Source organism: Tachyglossus aculeatus, chromosome 25, assembly GCF_015852505.1.
Source record: "Tachyglossus aculeatus isolate mTacAcu1 chromosome 25, mTacAcu1.pri, whole genome shotgun sequence".
In the NCBI taxonomy this organism is placed as follows: domain Eukaryota; kingdom Metazoa; phylum Chordata; class Mammalia; order Monotremata; family Tachyglossidae; genus Tachyglossus; species Tachyglossus aculeatus.
Window position 1 is genome coordinate 5,827,344 of NC_052090.1, and position 23,726 is coordinate 5,851,069.

Genomic DNA, 23,726 nt, shown 5'->3' on the forward strand with positions numbered 1-23,726 from the left:
AAAACAAAAGACCACAATTTTTTAATCATTTATATTTTCCCCAGTTTTAACAAGACTAAGAGACGTCCCCATGGCAAAACTTCAATGTCCCTCTAATTAAATCAAAATAAAGTGTGTTTGCCCCCAATTTTATAGCTATTTTTTTTAAAAAGGAGCTTGAATCTGAAAAGTTACCTCTCTTGACTGCTGAAGGTTATTTTTAGGAACTCGGAAACAATGAATACTGTCATCGAAGCATTTAACAAAGAAAAGGCTGCTGTCGGTGGATTTTACCTTGGATAAAAAGGAAAACAGTAGTAGACATGAAACATCCCATCTCTTTTAATACTGTACATCTCTGAACATATCTGACTGTGAAACTGGAAATACAAATGGGTTTCAGTTTGCTCTTGCTGGACAGTTTGAGAAAACGGCTGAAAGAAAAAAACAGGGGGAATCTTAAAATGAAAGTTCACAGTGGGAGGGGAGTATGGAAGTTAACTGGAAGACTGACAAAGCTCTAGTAAAAAAATGGCAGGCCCCAAATCCAAAGAATTAATCCAAAAATGAAATTGGCTTCATGGCCTGACAACGGTTTCACATTCATCACCGGCTTAAAATACATTTGATACTCCCCTATAGAATTAGAGGCTGCATGCTTAGGAAAAAGCTAATTTAATCTTATAGGACAGTATGCTTTTATTTGTGCAGCACTAGCAGAACTCCAATATTATTCCCAGAATCAAAGGGCCGAAAAATTACTCGAGCTCAGTCTATTAACCGGCAGGACCACGCTAGAATTACCCCAGACTGGTCACTGTTTATCTTATTCTTAAAAACTTCCAGAAAAGACTATTCTAACCTTAGAAGGCAGGGTTCGTGTCTACCGACTCGGTTGTATCGTCCTCTCCCAAGTGCTTAGTTCAGGGTTCTGCATGCAGTATGCGCTCAATAAATACGACTGATTATTTAATTCCCCCCAAATTAGTCAGGAACAGTGGCAAAATGCCAAATCATTTTAAATTACACTGTAAGCTCAGGGAACGTGAGCAGGGAACGTGTCGCCCAACTCTGTTATATTGTAATAATAATGATAATAATAATGGCATTTAAGCGCTTACTATGTGCAAAGCACTGTTCTAAGCACTGAAGTCTCCTAAGTGCTTAGTACAATGCTCTGCACATAGGAAGTGCTCAATAAATATGATTGAGTGGTTAACTTGGGCTGAAATTTTAGCCCGAGTTAGCTTGAGGAGACACTTGCATATGCCACAGAGCAGCCCCCAAAATAAGGCCTCGTCCGCCTGCACAGAACTTGGGAAAAATAAAATTAAGATGAGCCTAAAATAAATTTGGTAGTAGGGCCTTCAAAAGATTTAACGTACTCTGCCTCTCCTTCCTGTTTTTTATTTGGTTAACCTCAGGGTCTGTGTTTGAGGGGATCTGAGTAGATTTGATGCCAGTGGGTGTATGTATTAAATATCTAAATATATGAATAAAATTTCTAAATAGATTCCTGTACATACCTGTAATTTATTTACATTAATGATCTGTCTCCCCACCCACCGGAGACTGCAAGCTCATTGTAGGCAGGGAATATGTCTGTTTTTTTTTTATGGCATTTATTAAGCGCTTACTGTGTGCAAAGCACTGTTCTAAGCGCTGGGGAGGCTACAAGGTGATCAGGTTGTTCCACGGGGGGCTCACAGTCTTAATCCCCATTTGACAGATGAGGTAACTGAGGTCCAGGGAAGTGAAGTGACTTGCCCAAAGTCACACAGCTGACAATTGGGGGAGCCAGGATTTGAACCCATGACCAATGACTCCAAAGCCCGTGTTCTTTCCACTGAGCCACGCTGCTTCCCTAATAATAATGATGGCATTTATTAAGTGCTTACTATATGCAAAGCACTGTTCTAAGTGCTGGGGAGGTTACAATAATAATAATGGCATTTATTAAGTGCTTACTATGTGCAAAGCACTGTTCTAAGCGCTGGGGAGGCTACAAGGTGATCAGGTTGTCCCACGGGGGGCTCACAGTCTTAATCCCCATTTGACAGATGAGGTAACTGATGCCCAGAGAAGTGAAGTGACTTGCCCAAAGTCACCCAGCTGACAATTGGGGGAGCCAGAATTTGAACCCATAACCACTGACTCCAAAGCTCGTGTTCTTTCCACTGAGCCATGCTGTTTCCCTAATAATAATGATGGCATTTATTAAGTGCTTACTTAAGAGCACTGTTCTAAGCGCTGGGGAGGTTACAATAATAATAATGGCATTTATTAAGCGCTTACTATGTGCAAAGCACTGTTCTAAGCGCTGGGGAGGCTACAAGGTGATCAGGTTGTCCCACGGGGTGTTTACAGTCTTAATCCCCATTTTCCAGATGAGAGAACTGAGGCCCAGAGAAGTGACTTGCCCAAAGTCACACAGCTGACAATTGGGGGAGCCGGGATTTGAACCCATGACCACTGAGTCCAAAACCCGTGTTCTTGCCACTGAGCCACACTGCTTCCCTAATAATAATGATGGCATTTATTAAGTGCTTACTATGTGCAGAGCACTGTTCTAAGTGCTGGGGAGGTTACCAAGTGATCAGGTTGGCCCACGGGGGGCTCACAGTCTTAATCCCCAGTATAGTAGTCTCCCAGGTGCTTAGTGCAGTGCTCTGCACAGAGTAAGCGCGCAATAAATACGACTGAATGAAAGAATGAACTCCCACTCTAATAATTCACCCTCCCGTCTGCGATGGCCTGTGCACTTGTGTCTGGGCTCAAGGCCCTACTGAGAGCTCCCCTCCTCCAGGAGGCCTTCCCAGACTGAGCCCCCTCCTTCCTCTCCCCCTCATCCCCCCCACCTTACCTCCTTCCCTTCCCCACAGCACCTGGATATACGTATATATGTTTGTACGGACTTCTTATTCTATTTATTTATTTATTTTACTTGTACATAACTATTCTACTTATTTCATTTTGTTAATATGTTTTGTTTTGTTCCCCCTTCTAGACCGCGAGCCCACTGCTGGGTGGGGACCGTCTCTATGTTGCCAACTTGTACTTCCCAAGCGCTTAGTACAGTGCTCCGCACACAGTAAGCGCTCAATTATTTTACTTGTACATATTTATTCTACTTATTTTATTCTGTTAACATGGTTTGTTTTGTTCTCTGTCTCCCCCTTCTAGACTGTGAGCCCACTGCTGGGTGGGGACCGCCTCTATATGCTGCCAACTTGGACTTCCCAAGTGCTTAGTACAGTGCTCTGCACACAGTAAGCGCTCAATAAATATGATTGATTGATTGATTGACTGGGCCCCTTAACCACTTGGACATTCACCCCACTGGCAGCCCCTCAGCACTCCAATCCTCTGAAATTTCCCCTCTCCGAAATTTCTTTTCACGTCCGTCTTCCCCTCTTTGGGCAGGGGCCATGCCTATCCACTCCATTGTACTGTTCTTGCCCAAGCGCTTAGTTCAGAGTGCTGCACCCAGAAAGCACTCAGTAAACGCCACGGACTGACCGACCAAGGGGCCACGGGGAAAGATTAAGGTTGGAAACGGTGAGGGAGGGTGGGATCATCTAGTTTCTTGTGCCGAACGGAGCTTCCGAGAGCCCGACGGTCTCGGGAAGCCACGTCCGGTTGGGAATGTGGAATCATTTCCGCTTTCCTTCCTCTCTTACCGTGCAGAGGGCTTGAGTCAAGTGCTTGCAACCTTGGCGGTGAGCGTTATTCCCTGCGTCAGCCCTTCAAAGGGAAAGGAGAAATACCGTTACCACTCGGAAGCAGTTGGGATTGATCAAATCTCCGTCCGAGGCAATGAAACGGCAGGACGCGGGAGGTCTCCGAACTTACTGTTTCCTGTACCACGAGAGGACTCCGTGCTCTAACACAATCCAGAAAAGTCGCCAACCGAAAAATCTTGAGCTCTGCGGGGAGGAAACGATGAACCGTTTAGAGTCCCCCCCCGTAATTTCACATCTCTGGCCCTCGGCTGTAAAATGGGGATTTGAGACCGGGAGCCCCAGGCGGGAAAGGAACTGGGTCCAACCCGATATGCGTGGATCCACCCCAACGCTTAGTACGGTGCCTCGCGTATAGTAAGAACTTCACAAATCCCATAATTATTTCCATTAACAACAAAATAGCGGGCACTGCAGAGGTCAGTCGGCCAAAGTTATTATTAAGGCATGACCCAGGGCCAAATGTGAGTTTCGATATCATAAAAGAGCCATAGCAATTACACGTCAAACCTGGCTCTCTGATATCAACTGCCAGCTGTGTGACTTTGAGCAAGTCACTTCACTTCTCTGGGCCTCAGTTACCTCATCTGGAAAATGGGGATTACGACTGTGAGCCCCATGTGGGACAACCTGATCGCCTTGTAACCTCCCCAGCGCTTAGAAGAGTGCTTGCACATAGTAAGCGCTTAATAAATGCCATCATTATTATTATTATTATCCTTCTCAGTTACCTCATCTGTAAAATGGGGATTAAGACTGTGAGTCCCATGTGAGACAACCTGATCGCCTTGTAGCCTCCCCAGCGCTTAGAACAGTGCTTTGCACATAGTAAGTGCTTAATAAATGCCATCATTATTATTATTATTATTATCCTTCTCAGTTACCTCATCTGTAAAATGGGGATTAAGACTGTGAGCCCCACGTGGGACAACCTGATCACCTTGTAACCTCCCCAGCGCTTAGAACAGTGCTTTGCAAGCGCTTAATAAATGCCATCATTATTATTATTATCCTTCTCAGCTACCTCATCTGTAAAATGGGGATTAAGACTGTGAGCCCCATGTGAGACAACCTGATCGCCTTGTAGCCTCCCCAGCGCTTAGAACAGTGCTTTGCACACAGTAAGCGCTTAATAAATGCCATCATTATTATTATTATTATTATTCTCAGTTACCTCATCTGTAAAATGGGGATTAAGACTGTGAGCCCCATTGTCAGCTGTGTGACTTTGGGCAAGTCACTTAACTTCTCTATGCCTCAGTTCCCTCATCTGTAAAATGGGGATTAAGACTGCGAGCCCCCCGTGGGACAACCTGATCACCTTGTAACCTTCCCAGCACTTAGAACAGTGCTTTGCATGTAGTAAGCGCTTAATAAATGCCATCATTATTATTATTATTATGTGGGACAACCTGATCACCTGGTAACCTCCCCAGCGCTTAGGACGGTGCTTTGCACATAGTAAGCGCTTAATAAATGCCATCATTATTATTATTATTATTGTCCTGGAGAGTTCAGTACATTAAGAACTCCAATTAACTACGGGTAAGGGCTGCCCATCCAGGGGCTTACTTAGTAGAGTCCTACAGACGATGAGCGAAGCAACGTGGCCTAGAGAACAGAGCACAGGCCTCGGAGTCAGAAGGGCCCGGCTTCTAAACCGGACTCCGGCACTTGTCTGCCGTGTGACAAGCCGCTTCCTTTCCTCCGCGCCTCAGTTACCTCACCTGTGAAATGGGGATTAAGGCGATGAGCCCCACGTGGGACTCATCCCACCCGATTAAAGCTTGGATCTCCCTCTGTGCCTGGCGCCGACCAAGTATTTATGCACCCTTCAAGAAGACACAACACAACAAAACAAACAAGCCTCCAACCTGGATGGAGTTTGATCACTCAGCAGAAGACTGCGAGCTCATTGCGGGCAGGGAATGTGTCGGTTTATTGTTGTAGTGTACTCTCCCAGGCGCTTAGTAGAGTGCTTTGCACACAGTAAGCGCTCAGTACATAGACGAATGAATTGAGGGTGCTATCAAAAGTCAAGGTGGCTTCTGCGATGGAGAATATCAAAAAATCATATGGCTGATTGTTATTCTGCCTCTAGATCCTAGGGCTGCGGCTGGGACAGAAGTTACCTGGATCCCATTTAGGGCCTCTGGAAGATTAGGGATTTGCGTTGGTCTCCTGGGAAAATGGAGATTTTAATCACGCTTCAAATTCAGGCGCTTGTTTGAACGGGCGCGCCTTTCGACCACCCCCTGAGAAGAGGCGTTAAGACGTTCAACCCCAGGAATGGGAGGAAATCACTTCGACGGTCGCGCTAATCGCATCTCAGTGCACCACGAGGAAAGGCGTTCTCCTTTTTGGAGAAATTGGGCTGTGGTACAAGAGCGGAGGAAGATGTAATAATAATAATAATGATGGCATTTGTTAAGCGCTTACTACGTGCAAAGCACTGTTCTAAGCGCTGGGGAGGCTACAAGGTGATCAGTTTGTCCCACAGGGGCTCACAGTCAATCCCCATTTTACAGATGAGGGAACTGAGGCACAAGGAGTCAAGTGACTTGCCTAAAGTCACACAGCTGACAGTTGGCAGAGCTGGGATTTGAACCCAACTCCAAAGCCTGGGCTCTTTCCACTGAGCCACGCTGCTTCTCAATGTTGCCAACGTGTACTTCCCAAGCGCTTAGTACAGTGCTCTGCACACAGTAAGCGCTCAGTAAATACGACTGAACGAATGAATTAACCCAACAAGATTCCTCTTCCAAACACCTGCTCCAAGTCTGTCTCCCCCTTCTAGACTGTAAGCCCGCTGCTGGGTAGGGACCGTCTCTATATGTTGCCAACTTGGACATCCCAAGCGCTTAGTACAGTGCTCTGCACCCAGTAAGCGCTCAATAAATACGATTGAATGAATGAATGAACTGCCCCAGACTCCAGAAACACTTTCAAAAGGCTGTTTCCGACAGCAAACTCGTCGGCGGCGGGAGGCTAAAACTCACGTACCTTCCAGAGAGGGCCTTCGTAACGTCTCAGAAGTCTGTGGAAAACCTGTAAGAGACATTCTCCTATTAGTTGGGCGTCCTCTCTTCTGTCAATAATAATAATAATAATAATAATAATGGAATTTATTAAGCGCTTACTATGTGCAAAGCACTGCTCCAAGTGCTGGGGATGTTACAAGGTGATCAGGTTGTCCCACGGGGGGCTCACAGTCTTAATCCCCATTTTACAGATGAGGGAACTGAGAAGGATAATAATAATAATAATAATAATAATGATGGCATTTATTAAGCGCTTACTACGTGCAAAGCACTGTTCCAAGCACTGGGGATGTTACAAGGTGATCAGGTTGTCCCACGTGGGGCTCACAGTCTTAATCCCCATTTTACAGATGAGGGAACTGAGAAGGATAATAATAATAATAATAATGATGGCATTTATTAAGCGCTTACTACATGCAAAGCACTGTTCCAAGCGCTGGAGATGTTACAAGGTGATCAGGTTGTCCCACGTGGGGCTCACAGTCTTAATCCCCATTTTACAGATGAGGGAACTGAGAAGGATAATAATAATAATAATAATGAGGGCATTTATTAAGCGCTTACTACGTGCAAAGCACTGTTCCAAGCGCTGGGGAGGTTACAAGGTGATCAGGTTGTCAACATTTGCGACTGACGTAAGCCCGTTCACACACGTACCTTATTACCTCCGAGCATCTGCTTCATTTCGGCTCCTTGGGCAAGGTCAAAGGGCCGCTGATCTGTAAGGGGTGAGATAAAACAGCGTTATTCTACGCATCCGTCAGTACGCGCCTTCATGAGGAGGAGTGCGGCCTAGTGGATAGAGATCTGGGTTCTAATTCCGGCTCCACCACTTGCTTGCACTTAACTTCTCCATGCCTCAGTTTCCCTATCTGTAAAACGGGGATTAAATACCTGTCCTCCCTGCCCCTAAGACCGTGAGCCCCATGGGGGACAGGGACTGTGTCCAATCTGATTAGACTGCATCTATCCCAGTGCTTACCACGTAGTGGTTACCAAAACTACAATTATTACTGCTCTCAAAGGCATACACGGTTATGAATTAAATCAGTGGTATTTATTGAGCACTTACTGTGTGCTTGGGAGTACTTGGGAGTGATTTTCCGTTTTGCGGGGAGGGGAGTGCTGGGCGCAAAGTCAGGCTGGGCTTTGAGCTGCGGTGACGCCGGACCTCAGAACTGTCCTTAGGCCCAAGCTTCAGGACAAGGGCATCACGGGCACAGGACTCGGTGCTTAGTACAGCGCTCTGCCCACAGTAAGCGCTCAATAAGTACGACTGAATGAATGCCTGGACCGGTTTCTTGGCACTTGCTCGGAACTTTGGGCTTGATCAGCTCAAACGCGTTATGGAGTCGCAGAATAATTTGCTCAGATCTTTATATTTAGACGGGAATTTTGTTCTCTTTGGGCACTGTGAACACCTAGCTCTCGCTAGACTGTAAGCTCACTGGAGGCAGAGAATGTGTCTATCGCTATAGTGTACTCTCCCCAGGGCTTAGTAATAATAATAATAATACTGATAGCATTTAGCAAGCACTTACTATGTGCAAAGCACTGTTCTTACAGTGTTCTGCACACAGTAGGTGCTCAATAAATTCCCTCAGCCTCATGTGAGCCCGTTGTTGGGTAGGGACCGTCTCTATTTGTTGCCAACTTGTACTTCCCAGGCGCTTAGTACGGTGCTCTCCAGACAGTAAGCGCTTAATAAATCCGATTGAATGAATAATAATAATAATAATGGCATTTGTTAAGCGCTTACTATGTGCAAAGCACTTTTCTAAGCGCTGGGGAGGTTACAAGGTGATCAGGTTGTCCCACGGGGGGCTCACAGTCTTAATCCCCATTTGACAGATGAGGGAACTGAGGCCCAGAGAAGTGAGGTGACTTGCCCAAAGTCACACAGCTGACAGTTGGCGGAGATGAATGAATGAATGTGAGACAACCTGATTCACTTGTATCTACCCCAGTGCGTAGATCAGGGCTTGGCACATAGTAAGCGCTTAGCAAATATCATTATTATTATTATTATGGCTTGTTAGGCACTTCCCATATAATAATAATAATGATAATGATAGCATTTATTAAGCACTTACTATGTGCAAAGCACTATTCTAAGCGCTGGGGAGGTTACAAGGTGATCAGGTTGTCCCACAGGGGGCTCACAGTCTTAATCCCCATTTTCCAGATGAGGGAACTGAGGCCCAGAGAAGTGAAGTGACTTGCCCAAAGTCACCCAGCTGACAAGTGGCGGAGCCGGGATTTGAACCCATGACCCCGACTCCAAAGCCCGGGCTCTTTCCACTGAGCCACGCTGCTTCTCTAAGGGTGCGGATGTGCGGAGGGGAGGGCATTCCAGGCCAGGGGGAGGGCGTGGGCTCCAGCCACTGAGCCAGGCTGCTTCTCTCAATCAATTGCATTTACTGAGCGCTTACTGTGTGCAGAGCACTGTACTAAGCGCTTGGGAAGTTCAAGTTGGCAACATCTAGAGACGGTCCCTACCCGACAGTGGGCTCACAGGCTAGAAGGGGGAGACAGACAACAAAACAAAGCATATTAACAAAATAAAATAAATAGAATAAATATGTACAAGTAAAATAGAGTAATAAATATGTACAAACATATTCATTCAATCATATTTATTGAGCACGTACTGTGTGCAGAGCACTGTACTAAGCGCTTGGGAAGTCCAAGTTGGCAACATCTAGAGACAGTCCCTACCCAACAGCGGGCTCACAGTCTAGAAGGGGGAGACAGACAACACAACAAAACGTATTAACAAAATAAAATAAATAGGATAGACATGTACAAGTCCAGCGCTGGGGCGGGGAGAGCTGTTTGGACGTACCGTTTTGGTTCCTTCTGCCGGGATCGGCCCCGCTCTTTAGGAGCTTCAGGGCGCACTGCTTGTGGGCCCGGTAAGCCGCGCAGTGCAACGGCGTGTTCCCCAGCGGGTCTGAGCAGTTCACGTCCGGAGGGTTGGCACGGTTCAGCTGCAAACCAGAGAGGCGAGTTCAGGGAGCGTGCAAGGAAGTAGCCGGGGGGTGTGGAATGATCGGCTATTTAAGAGACATTCATTCATTCATTCATTCAATCGTATTTATTGAGCGCTTACTGTGTGCGGAGCACTGGACTAAGCCCTTGGGAAGGACAAGTCGGCAACATTTAGAGACCCACCAGTGGGCTCCCGGTCTAGAAGACTGTGCTGAAAATGCAATTGAGACTTTTTCCTCGAGGCTGGGGCATCACAACACTACGTTGGGAAATATTTTTTAGACTGTGAGCCCACTGTCGGGGAGGGACTGTCTCTATATGTTGCCCACTTGTACTTCCCAAGCGCTTAGTACAGTGCTCTGCACACAGCAAGCGCTCAATAAATCATCATCATCAATCGTATTTATTGAGCGCTTACTATGTGCAGAGCACTGTACTAAGCGCTTGGGAAGTACAAATTGGCAACATCTAGAGACGGTCCCTACCCAACAGTGGGCTCACAGTCTAAAAGGGTCACCGGCCCCTGCCCCTTCCCAAAGAAGCGGGCCACTCGGCACCCCCGGGAGGGCTCTCCTCGGCCTGGTGGCCTGTTCTCCTCTGAGAACAAGGAGGAAGGAGCAGGAAGCACCGTTTTTTCCCAACGGCCGAGGGATTTTCCTGACTGGAAATCTCACTCCCTTCCCTAGGTGGGCCACCCGGCCCCCGCGGGCTGGGTGGCCGTCCCCAGGCGGCGAGGAGAAGGCCGCTTTTCAACGGTTCCCGGTCCGTGAACCTTCCCGGTTTTGGACAGTGTTAACAGCCATAGGAAAACGTCTAGCACGTTTTTACTATTCTTTTTATTTTGTTAATGATGCGCATATAGCTTTAATTCTATTTGTTCTGATGATTTTGACACCCGTCTCCGTGTTTCGTTTGGTTGTCCGTCTCCCCCTCCTAGATTGGGAGCCCGCGGTTGGGTAGGGACCATCTCTCTATGTTGCCGACTTGTACTTCCCGAGCGCTTGGTACAGTGCTCTGCACATGGTAAGCGCTCAATAAATACGATTGAATGAATGAATGAATATACATATACATGTATATATATATATATATATATATACATATATGTATATATGTTTGTACACATTTGTTACTCTATTTATTTATTTTACTTGTACATATCTATTCTATTTATTTTATTTTGTTAGTATGTTTGGTTTTGTTGTCTGTCTCCCCCTTTCAGACTGTGAGCCCACTGTTGGGTAGGGACTGTCTCTATATGTTGCCAACTTGTACTTCCCAAGTGCTTAGTACAGTGCTCTGCACATAGTAAGCGCTCAATAAATACGATTGAATGAATGTATATGTTTGTACATATTTATTTCTCTATTTATTTTACTTTATTTTATTTTACTTTAATCCCTCCTCTGCAAAATGGGGATTAAGACGGGGACGGGGCCTGCGTCCAACCTAATCATCTTGCGTCTACCCCAGCCCTTGGTACGGAGCCGGGCACACAGGCTGATGCTGATCTGGGGACGGAAGATGTCAACGTCGGGTGGGCGGTGAGAGAGACGAGATGGAGGTACGATAAGTGGGAGCAAAGTGGGGAGGTGGTGGGAGAGGAGCGAGGTTGGTACGATGGGGAGAGCTGATTGGGTGCCCTAACGCCACCTGATTGATACAGAGAAGGATAATGATAATAATAATAATAATAATAACAATAATAATGATGGCATTTATTAAGTGCCCCACATGCTCACAGTCTTAATCCCCATTTTACAGATGAGGAATATGAGAAGGATAATAATAATAATAATAATGATGGCATTTATTAAGCGCTTACTATGTGCAAAGCACTGCTCTAAGCGCTGGGGAGGTTACAAGGTGATCAGGTTGTCCCATGTGGGGCTCACAGTCTTAATCCTCATTGTACAGACGAGGTAACTGAGAAGGATAATAATAATAATAATGATGATGGCATTTATTAAGCACTTACGATGTGCAAAGCACTGTTCTAAGCACTGGGGTGGTTACAAGGTGATCAGGTTGTCCCACGGGGGGCTCACAGTCTTAATCCCCATTTTATAATAATAATAATAATAAATTAATCCCCATTTTACAGATGAGGTAACTGAGAAGGATAATAATAATTATAATGATGGCATTTATTAAGGGCTTACTACGTGCAAAGCACTGATCTAAGCACTGGGGAGGTTACAAGGTGATCAGGTTGTCCCACATGGGGCTCACAGTCTTAATCCCCATTTTACAGATGAGGGAACTGAGAAGGATAATAATAATAATAATAATGATGATGGCATTTATTAAGTGCTTACTATGTGCAAAGCACTGTTCTAAGCGCTGGGGAGGTTACAAGGTGATCAGGTTGCCCCATGTGGGGCTCACAGTCTTAATCCCCATTTTCCAGATGAGGTCACTGAGGCCCAGAGAAATGAATTGACTTGCCCAAAGTCACACAGCTGACAATTGGCGGAGCCGGGTTTGAACCCATGACCTCTGACTCCAAAGCCCGGGCTCTTTCCATTGAGCCATGCTGCTTCTCCACTGTGACTGTGAGCCCCATGTGGAACACCCTGATTACCTTGCATCTACCCCAGCGCTTAGAACACTGCTTGACACATAGTAAGCACTTAAATACCACCAGTATAATTATTATTATTAATAGTAGTAGCGTAGTACAATGCTTTTTACACAGTAAGCCTTCAATAGTCCTGACTGATCGGTTGATTAGTAGTTGAGGGCCCGGGACTCAATGCTGTCTGGAGTCCCGTTGCCAAGAGGGGTAGGATGGCAGCAGGAATTTGGGGAAGTTTAGGAAGCCTGCAGAGGGACAGAAGGTGGGAAGACTGTTGGGAAACACTTTCCTCCTTTACGTCTTCCTAATCCACTAGATCCCGTGCAGGAAACTAGGAGCGTTCCTGGATTCATTATGAAGCCTTCCCGGCCGAAACCCTCCTCTCCTCTTCTCCTACTCCCTTCTGCGTCACCCTGACTTGCTCCCTTCATTCGGCGCCCCAAAGCACTTACGTATATATCTGTAATTGATGTATTTATTTATTTAAGTCTGTCTCCCCCCTCTAGATTGCGAACTCGTCGTGGGCAGGGACTGTATCTATTTATTGTGATACTGTACTCTCTTACGCGCTTAGTAGGGTGCCTTGCACAGAGTAAGCACTCAATAAATATGACTGAATGAATGAATTCATGCCTTCTAAAAAAAAAAAAAAAAATCAAACCATTAAGGTAACAGTTTTCTTCCACTACAAATACACTCAAGAATGGCCCCCCAACCCCAGGCAAACAGCCCAAAAGAGTATGTTTTATAACTGGTTTCAGGGCCTTCTTTTTCCTGCTGCATTTCTGCTCTAGATCACTCCTCCGGTGTTACTTTGCCGACAGCATCCAGGGAAGGGACGTCGTCGCAAAACGCGCAACCCACAAAATAAACTGAGACCGGTTCTTACCAACGCTGTGAGCTTGGCTGTGTTTCCTTCCCGGGCTGCTGCCAGAAGCAATTCTTCAAGTTTTCTTTGTTGGGTCTTTTCTACCGCTGTTGGAGACCAAAAAAAAAAGTTAATAGAGGTATTACTCTACTGTCACTCAGGAAAACTCGAGCAAATTTCAACGTGAAGTTGATGAATGCAATGTAGCAATGATGACAGAAAGAGAAAGATGCACTCTGGATGTGGTTTCTGAGCCTGGAACTGGCAGACGGATGGGGCTGTCTACAGTGAGATCCAGCCATCGATCAATGGTATTTCTGAGCGCGTATTATATCATCATCAATCGTATTAATTGAGCGCTTACTGTGTGCAGAGCACTGTACTAAGCGCTTGGGAAGTACAAATTGGCAACATATAGGGACAGTCCCTACCCAACAGTGGGCTCACAGTCTAAAAGAGTGGGCTCGCAGAGCACTGCACGATACAACACAATTAGCAGACACGTTCCCTGAAAAAAAACAGGTTTACAAGGCCGAGGAAGCCGGAGAAGGGCTAGAAATGCAACTCAGAAACATTTCCTCTAATTTTAGCAGACACACAGGTGATCATGGAGAAGCAGCGTGGCCTAGTGGAAAGAGTACGGACCTGGGGGAGCCAGAGGACTTGGGTTCTAATCCCGACTCTGCCACTTGTCTGCCGTGTGACCTAAGGCACATCACTTAACTTCTCTGCGTCTCGGTCACTTCATCTGCAAAATGGGGATTAAAACTGATCTTCATTTGGGGTACGGACTGTGTCCAACCTGATTATCTTGTATCTATCCCAGCCTTTTAGACTGTGAGCCCACTGTTGGGTAGGGACTGTCTCTATACGTTGCCAACTTGTACTTCCCAAGCGCTTAATACAGTGCTCTGCACACAGTAAGCGCTCAATAAATACAATGGATTGATTGATTAGTTCAGTGCCTGGCACATAGTAAGCACCTTACAAGTACCTTTTGGGGGGATGCCCAACAGGAGAGAATGGAAAGCCGGACCTATAGCCACATGAAGACTTTTACAAGTGCTGCTTTCTATTACTTATGTTGATTATCAATCAGTGGTACTTATTGAGCACTTACTGTGTGCAGAGTATAGTACTAAGCACTTGGGAGAGTATACTATAACAGAGTCGGTAGACACGTTCCCAGTTCAGGTTGTGGGGAGAGACAGACATTAGTATAAATATATTGACAAGTGCTTAGTACAGTGCTCTATACCACAGTAAGCGCACAATAAATACAATTGAATGAATGAATGAATGTGGGGTTTGGGTGACTAACTTCTCTGTGCCTCAGTTACCTCATCTGTAAAATGGGAATTGAGACTGTGAGCCCTATGTGGGACAGGGACTGTGTCCAATCTGATTGCCTTGTATCTACTCCGATGCTTAGAACAGGGCTTGGCACATAGTGAGTGCTTAACAAATCCCATAATTACTATTATTGATATTAAGGGCTTAGAGGGGTCAGAACCTGGTCCAGGACGGGAGCCGGGAAGCCACGGGATTTCCTCCCCCACCGGAGCAGGCGGCCCGACTGAGCCCCCTCCTTCCTCTCCCCCTCCTCCCCATCCCCCCCGCCTTACCTCCTTCCCCTCCCCACAGCACCTGTATATACGTTTGTATGGATTTATTACTCTATTTATTTATTTTACTTGTACATACTTATTCTATTTATTTTATTTTGTTAATATGTTTTGTTCTGTTGTCTGTCTCCCCCTTCTAGCCTGTGAGCCCGCTGTTGGGTAGGGACCGCCTCTACATGTTGCCAACTTGTACTTCCCAAGCGCTTAATACAGTGCTCTGCACACAGTAAGTGCTCAATAAATACGATTGAATGAATGAATGTATACGTTTGTACATATTTACTACTCTATTTTACTTGTACATATTTATTCTATTTATTTATTTTGTTAATATGTTGTTTCGTCGTCTGTCTCCCCCTTCTAGCCTGTGAGCCCACTGTTGGGTAGGGACCGTCTCTAGATGTTGCCAACTTGGACTTCCCAAGCGCTTAGTACAGTGCTCCGCACGCAGTACGCGCTCAATAAATATGACTGAATGAATGAATACGTTTGTACATATTTATTACTCTATTTATTTTACTTGTACATATTTATTCTATTTATTTTATTAATATGTTTTGTTTTGTTGTCTGTCTCCCCCTTCTAGCCTGTGAGCCCCCTGTTGGGTAGGGACCGCCTCTAGATGTTGCCAACTTGAACTTCCCAAGCGCTTAGTACAGTGCTCTGCACACAGTAAGCGCTCAATAAATGCGATTGAATGAATGAATGAACCAAGTGTCAGGGGAGAAGGGAGTAGGGGAAACGAGGGCTTAGATGGGAAAGGTCTCTTGGAGAAGATGTGATGTTAATAAGATGGGGAGAGTGGTGGTCTGTTGGATATAATCAATCAATCGTATTTATTGAGCGCTTACTGTGTGCAGAGCACTGTACTAAGAGCTTGGGAAGTACAAGTTGGAGGAGTTCCATGCCAAAGGGAGACCGGTGGCGAGATAGTCAAGATCGAGGTACGGTGAGGACATTGGTTTTGAAGGAGCGAAGCTTGCCAGCTGGGCTGTAGTAGGAGCTCGGTGAGTGGGGTATTAGTGTATTAGAGTATTAGTGGGGGATGAAATGATTGAGTCTTTCAATGCTGACGGTGAGGGGTTTCTGTTTGATGTGGATGGCCAACCGCTGGAGGTTCTTGGGGACTAAACAAGTGTAGAAAAACGTTCTGGGCAGCAGAGTGAAGTGTGATCTGGACTGGTGAGGGAGGAAGCAGGGAGGTCAGTGAGGAGGCAGAGGCAGCAGTCGAGGCGGGCGAGGGTAAGTGCTTGGATCAGCGTGGTAACTTCATCCATTCAGCCGTATTTACTGAGCGCTTACTGTGTGCAGAGCACCGCACGAAGCCCTTGGAAAGTACAATTCGGCAACAGATAGAGACAGTCCCTACCCAACGACGGGCTCACAGTCTGGAAGCGGGAGACAGACAACAGAACGCAACAAGTCGACAGGCAGGTAACCATCGGGATGGAGAAGAAAAGGGGAATTTTAGCGATGCTGTGGATAGGCTGACCAGATTTACTGAGGGCTCACGGTGTGCACAGCACTGTCCTAAGCGCTTAGAAGAGTACAATATAAGCGTTGTGGACACATCCCCGGCCCACAGTGGGTTTACAGTCTAGAGGGAGCAGGATTTGGTGACAGATTGAATACATGGGTGGAATGGGAGAAGTGAGGCAAGGATAATGCCAAGGTTACAGGCTTGTGAGACAGGGAGGGTGATGTCTACAGTGATTCTATTTTATTTTGTAGTATGTTTGGTTTTGTCTCCCCCTTTTAGACTGTGAGCCCACTGTTGGGTAGGGACTGTCTCTATATGTTCCCAATTTGTACTTCCCAAGCGCTTAGTACAGTGCTCTGCACACAGTAAGCGCTCAATAAATACGATTGATGATGATGATGATGGGCAAGATGGGGGAGGAGTTAAGATGAGCAGTTCTTTTCTGGACATATTTAGTTAGTCAATCATATTTATTGATCGCTTTCTGTGTACAGAGCGCTGCACAAAGCGCTTGGGAGAGTACAACAGAACAGACGCACTCCCTGCCCACAGTGAGCTTACGGACTAGAGGGGGAGACAGACGTTAACAGAAATAAATAAATTACAGATATAGACGTTTACTTTGCAGTGCCTGAGGGCCAGCCAATTAGCAAAGTCCTGAAGACGGAGGAAATACAAGACTGCAAAGGAGGAGAGGGGTTGGGGCTGGAGATAGAGATTGGAGAATCAGCTGCTATTTGGGGGGTGTCACTGATTGGCAGAAACCCACCAAGCACACCCCAACTCTACAGGAAGGGTTTGGACAAGCAGATGCATTTTTCCCTGCATCTCCGATACTTGCGTGCTGCAAAGGGATGCTTTCCCGGAGCTGTGAGCGATGGAAAGGAAATCACAACTGGGTGAGGGCTTTGCAACGCAAGTCCTTTCATCTCTGAACCACTAAGCCGGTAATAAAAAAAAAAAAAATACCGTTCTCTCGCTCCTGGGGCATTTTGAAGTTTAGATCATCGTCAGTGGTTTTTATTGTGTGCTTTCTGTGTGCCGAGCCCCGTACGAAGTGCTCAGGAGAGTACAACAATTAGCATATTCCCTGCCACAAGCTTATACTCCAGAGGGGGAGACAGATAATACAAATAATATATTTATAATATACGGTGTATACATAAGCACAAAATGGGGTTGAGAGTGGGGCTAATATCAAATGCCCGAAAGTCCCAGAACTGGGTGCCTAAGTGACGCAGAAGGGAGAGGAACCTGGGGGAAAGACAGCTCAATCAGGGAGGGTCTCTGGGCAAGGGATGAGACCTTAATAGTTGACTGTGATGTAAATTTTACTCACCAGAAACAGAATTAAGTAGTATTGGTACTGAGCATCCCACTTTGTGCAGTCCAATTCACTCACTCATTCAGCTGTATTTGAGCACTGTACTGAGCTCTCGGGAAAGTACGATACAACAAGAAACTGTGACATTCCCTGCCCAAAAGGAGCTCACAGTCTAGGGGCGTGGGGAGACAGACATCAAAGTCCACTGTAGCAGGCGCTTGGTAGGACAGAATAACCAGGTAGCACCTTCCCTGTCCACAGAGGGCTTACCTTCCAGCATGTTTCTGATTTCTTTGTCATGGGTAACATCTTTGGCAGTCTGGCCACTCCCATTCACAACAGCTGTATCTGCGTTGTACTGTAAAAGCAGCATTACCAATTCCTGAAAAGCCAAAAAAAAAAAAAGTGCAAGAAAAAATTACTAAATTACCACAGTATTGAAAGCGACCCTCTAAACTGGTCGTGGGTTCTAATGCCAACTTTGCCACTTCAATCAATCAATCAATCAATCAATCGTATTTACCGAGTGCTTACTGGGTGCAGAGCACTGTACTAAGCGCTTGGGAAGTACAAGTTGGCAACATATAGAGACGGTCCCTACCCAACAGTGGGCTCACAGACTAGAAGGGGGAGACAGAGAACAAAACAAAACATATTAACAAAATCAAATAAATAGAATAGAACTGAATTGGCGTTAAAAGAATGAAATGTGTTGCTTGAATTGTAGTAGGAATTAAGCAATGAGAGGGGGCGAGTTGAATGAGTATTTTAAAGCCAACGGTAAGGAGTGTTTCAATGGAAGTGGACAGGAAACCACTGATGGTCCTTGAGGAATGGGGCGATGAAGACAAGGTTTTCTTTGAAAAATGATCCGGGCAACAGAGTTTCAGTACAGATGGGGTGGGAAGGGACAGGAGGCAGAGAGGTCAGGGAGAAGGCTGGGTTGAATGAGAGAAACGAGTTGAGAATGATGCCAAGGTGACGGGTTGTGAGACACGGAGGATAGCGGTACTGTTGATGGTGCCAGGAAAATGAGGGGGAGGGCAGGGTTTGGATGGGAAGATAAAGGAGCTCAGTTTTGTACAGGTTAAGTCTGAGTTGCTGGTGAGACACCCAAGTCGAGAAGTCCTGAAGGCGGGAAGAAATGTGAGATTGCAGAGGAGGAGAGAGATCAGGGCCAGGAGAAGTTGATTTGGGAATCACCTATACAGAGATGGTACTTGTACCCCCCTCCAGCGCTTAGAACAGTGCTTTGCACTTCGTAAGTGCTTAATAAATGCCATCCTTATTATTTGTTACTGAAGCCATGGGAGCAAATGAGTTCACCAAGGGAGTGCGTGTAGACAGAGAACAGAAGAGGGACCCAGAACTGAAACTTGAGGGGCCCCCATGGTTAGGGGGTGGGAGGCAGAGGAGGAGCCCATGAAGGAGAACGAGAAGGAGCGGCCAGAGAGATAGGAGGAGAACCAGGAGAGGACAGTGTCAGTCAAGTCAAAGTTGTTTCCGGGAGAAGGGAAAGGTCGACAGTGTTGAGGGGAGCTGAGAGGTCGAGGAGGATTAAGATGGAGTTGAGGCCACTGGATTTGGCAAGAAGGAGATCGGTGACCTTTGAGAGGGCGGTTTCTGCGGAGTTAAAGGGGTGGAAGCCAGACTGGGAGGAGAGAATTGGAGGAGAGGAAGTGTAGACAGCCTCCTCAAGGATGTTCCTATTAGTTGGATATCTGAAATGTTACCACCTTCCAAATTGCCGATGTCCCGTTCTACACCGAGAACAGGCTTCTCACCTTCCGCCCGGTGAAGGCCGCCCGATGGAGCGGAGTATCTCCCATGTCGTTCAGCACATTCACTTCTGCTCCCGCCTGGCAAAAACAGAAACAGGCCTGTATGAGATGAACGTCGCATTTCGGGTAAAAAGTCTGCAAGAATGCCATTCTTACGTCCTTTATCAAGGAGACAAGAGTCAAACGCAAAGAGAGAGGGTAAAATTAAAAAAAAAAAACAATCCATATGTGAGACAGAGGTCATGGGTTCAGATGCCGGCTCCACCAATTGTCAGCTGTGTGACTTTGGGCAAGTCGCTTAATTTCTCTGGGCCTCAGTTCCCTCATCTGTAAAATGGGGATTAAGACTGTGAGGCCCCCGAGGGACAACCTGATCACCTTGTAACCTCCCCCGCACTTAGAACAGTGCTTTGCACATAGTAAGCGTTTAATAAATGCCATTATTATTATTATTAAAACAATTTATTCAAATGAACTAAAGCAATGGGGTTCATGAGGCCGTGCAGGAACTTGTAGCTTGGGGCGGAGGCTACTAGTTCACGTTCGTTTCGAGGATTAAAAATGAAGGGCGGCAGTCGGCTCATGTACCTTCAGCAAATCCTGAACCACTTGGCCATGTCCAAAATAGCACGCCAGGTGAAGCGGTGTCCAACCCAAGTTAGATTTGCTTCTACCTGAAAACGGAACCAGACAAGGTGAGCCAAGTTTCCCATTTCCCAAAAATGCATACACATTTGGATTTTTCTTTAAAAAAGAAATAAAATGGATTTATAAAACAGTCTGTCCCCATAAGGCCAATTCAACCATTTTTTTTTTTTTAAAAAAAAGGTGGAGCAAGACAAGTATAAAGGGATTTCTTTTGTTTTTTTCTGAACCACTCCACTACAATACAACTGACTGGCTGAGGATGACTGGATTTGAATGCTGGTTTTTCTTCTAGGACACACTCACTTTGAAATAACTTGGCAAAACTTACTTCAGTAGTAGAGGACTAGACAGTAAACTCATCTCTAGACCAGAAGCTCCTTATGGGCAGGGAATGTGTTTGTTATATTGTTGTCTGGTACAATCCCGAGTGCTTAGTACAGTGCCCTCCAAACATTAAGCGCTCAATAAATACCACTGATGATGACAGTAGTAACTTCTGGGTACAATATGCTGTCCTGAGCGCTTGGTAAAGTACAAAGATATGAAGACATGCTCCCTGCCCACAAGGAGTTTACAGTCCATTCCGGTTTAAAGACTTCCCTCCCCCTCCTCCTAAATCTTTCCAGTATTTTCAGTGACTTGAATAAAGTGCCTAAAGCCCATTTCAATTGGGCATTAGATACCGGCAGATCTATTTAGCAAAGATGATGAGGAAACTCTAAGCAACTGATTAGACCACAGTGCCTTTGTGCTGAATAGGCAGTGAAAGATAACAGAGAAAACGATGTATTTAAAAATCTACGCGTTTTTAAAAATCTAATGAAAAAACGTATCATTGGTGCATATCTACATAGCTATTTGACCACGTAACTCTATTGTTCATATATTTATGTTGTTTTGGTCCCTTTTTTGAATTTTATGAACACACGAATATACTCTACATTATTCCTTATGGGAATTACAAATCATTTCACTTAACCCTCAGTTTTTCCAGAAACGAATTAAAGACACTAACCGGAGTACGGGGATGTTCTACTATTCCAACTATATTAGCGCCTACAGGAATTGACAATGGGGTGATCTAATGCACAGACTCTTCCAGACTGTGGAGAATCAAACTCCGAAGTACCCTGGAAGTTGAAGGTAATATAGAAGGCCAGTTCTTCTCACTAACAGATTTACCCTCTCCTAACTCTAATAATAATAATAATAATGGCATTTATTAAGCGCTTACTATGTGCAAAGCACTGTTCTAGGCGCTGGAACAGACTCTCCCACAGACCAAGGAGAAATGAGAGCTCTTCATTTCAGCTGCAGAAGGAAAGGCAGGATGAGACCATAAATGACGGGACTGATTTGCCCAAAGCTGAAACGTATTCAGGGAGATCATAATCCTACAAGTATTCAGGGAGATCATAAACTGCTTGTGGGCCCTGTGAAGGAGAGAGGGAAATCCCTCCGTGTAAGGGGAAGGCCATGAAAACAAGCCCAGGTTGTGCTGGGGGAAAATTCCCTCGCCCAAGAGGCATTACATCCATCGTGAAATGAATTTAAGTGTAGGCCAGAAACGCTGGGCTTGCCCTCAAGAAAGAACTCTAACTCTACCTTTGCAGTTGATGTCGGCAACTACTTCCTTTCTCTCCACGGTTTCCAACAGCTGCCTGACTTCTTCGGTTTTTCCATTCCGGGCATCGTGGAGAAGTTGTTGTTCCGCCTCCGTGCTCATTTCTAGCTGAAAGGACACAGATTACTGATCGTTCGCTGAAGGCTTTTAAGAGTGATTTTTCTTTTCCCCCCCCTTAAAAGACACAGTCCAGTTTGTGCGAATTCATGCACTCATTCAATTAATTCATTCAATGGTATTTCCTGAGCGCTTACTGTGTGCCGAGCACTGTACTAAGCTCTTGGGAGAGTACGATATAAGAATAACAGACACATTCCCTGCCCAAGAATGTGGAGGATGCGATGGCATGCCCTCCAAAGAGCACTATGAGCAGTGGATTTTGGACGTCTCATTTTGGACAAAATGGTCTTGGTCAGTGGATTCTCCGCTTTTTTGCGGCCACGAGAAATTGCTAAACGTTCAGAACGTGTGGTGGATTCACACCTAAATTCCATATTTATTATAGTACTCGTTCAGTGCTTACTATATGCCAAACACCGTACTAAAGTGCTGGGGTGGATATGACACAATATGGCCCACGGCCCCTGTCCTGAATGGGGGATCCGGGCCTGTTCTGGAGGGCGGGGGTGGCCTGCAGAAGAACGAGAATTTAACTCCCATTTTGCAGACGCATTCGTTCATTCAATCGTATTTACTGAGTGCTTCCTGTGTGCAGAGCACTGTACAAAGCGCTTGGGAAGTACAGGTCGGCAACATATAGAGATGGTCCCTACCCAACAGCGGGCTCACAGGCTAGAGGAGACAGGCACGGAGAAGCTAAGGGGTTTGCCCAGGGTCTAAAAGCAGGTAAGTGGCATGGCCAGAATTAGAACCCGGGTGGATTGCGCCCAAAGGGAAGAGAGAGCGCAAGGGAGGACGCAGAAGCGACCATCAGCTTCCAAATGAGGCGAGGCCGGAGGATGCTCCATCAGTATGCCCTCTCTATCCCACGTGCTGTTCTCTACAGCCAGTCAATCGTATTTATTGAACACTTACTGTGCGGGGAGCACTGTACTAAGCGCTTGGGAGGGCACGATAACAGACGCATCCCTTCCTTCAAAGCCTTAGTGAAGGCCCATCTCCTCCAAGCGGCCTTCCCTAACTAAGCCCTCCTTTCCTCTTCTCCTACTCCTTTCTGCAGCACCCTGACTTGCTCCCTTTATTCAGCCCCCGTCCCAGCCCCACAGCACTTATGTCCAGGCCTGTAATTTTATTTATAGTCGTCTGTCTCCCTCTCCAGACTGTAAGTTCATGGTGAGCAGGGAATGTGCCTGTTTATTGTTATACCGTACTCTCCCATGCGCTTAGTACAGTGTGCTGCACACAGTAAGCGCTTAATAAATACAAGTGAATGAATGAATAAAAGATATCTGGAAGGGAGGGCATTTTTAAAACTTACAATAACGTCTGGCCCATGGAATGTAATTTTTACACTTGGAAGGGAGCCGATTTCTCTCCCCAAATGCCCGATTTCTGGCTCAGTGGAAATAATAATAATAATAATGGTACTTATTAAGCGCTTACTATGTGCAAAGCACTGTTCTAAGCACTGGAGAGGTTACAAGGTGATCAGGTTGTCCCACAGGGGGCTCACAGTCTTCATCCCCATTTTACAGATGAGGGAACTGAGGCCCAGAGAAGTGAAGTGACTTGCCCAAAGTCACACAGCTGACATTTGGCAGAGCCAGGATTTGAACCCATGACCTCTGACTCCAAAGCCAGTAACGCCAGAAAGAGCCCGGGCTTTGGAGTCACAGGTCAGGGGTTCAAATCCCAGCTCCACCCCAGTCAGCTGTGTGACTTTGGGCAAGTCACTTCACTTCTCTGGGCCTCAGTTACCTAACCTGTAAAATGGGGATTAAGACTATGTGCCCCCCCACGGGACAACCTGATCACCTTGTAACCTCCCCAGCGCTTAGAACAGTGCTTTGCACATAGTAAGCGCTTAATAAATGCCATCATTATTATTATTTACTGACTAATGCTAAAATGATGAAAATGCAAACTT

General features: G+C 45.9%; 1 protein-coding gene across 3 annotated transcripts in view; it reads right to left on the reverse strand.

The window, feature by feature from the left end:
* The window catches only part of OSBPL1A (oxysterol binding protein like 1A), a 176,240-nt gene that overhangs the window by 136,372 nt on the left and 16,142 nt on the right, over positions 1–23,726 (reverse strand). For 2 of the 3 annotated variants that reach the window (XM_038766495.1, XM_038766494.1), the window contains exons 2-12: positions 21,661–21,787; positions 19,996–20,081; positions 19,411–19,485; positions 17,897–18,008; positions 13,219–13,304; positions 9,606–9,750; positions 7,418–7,479; positions 6,723–6,767; positions 3,832–3,905; positions 3,660–3,723; positions 175–273 (exon numbers count right to left, since the gene is read on the reverse strand). In XM_038766495.1, the coding sequence (XP_038622423.1) occupies positions 175–273; positions 3,660–3,723; positions 3,832–3,905; positions 6,723–6,767; positions 7,418–7,479; positions 9,606–9,750; positions 13,219–13,304; positions 17,897–18,008; positions 19,411–19,485; positions 19,996–20,081; positions 21,661–21,781 (969 nt within the window). In that variant the 5' untranslated portion in view covers positions 21,782–21,787. Of the gene's footprint in view, positions 1–174; positions 274–3,659; positions 3,724–3,831; positions 3,906–6,722; positions 6,768–7,417; positions 7,480–9,605; positions 9,751–13,218; positions 13,305–17,896; positions 18,009–19,410; positions 19,486–19,995; positions 20,082–21,660; positions 21,788–23,726 lie in introns of those variants that run through there. The other variant, XM_038766496.1, reaches the window with a different exon arrangement.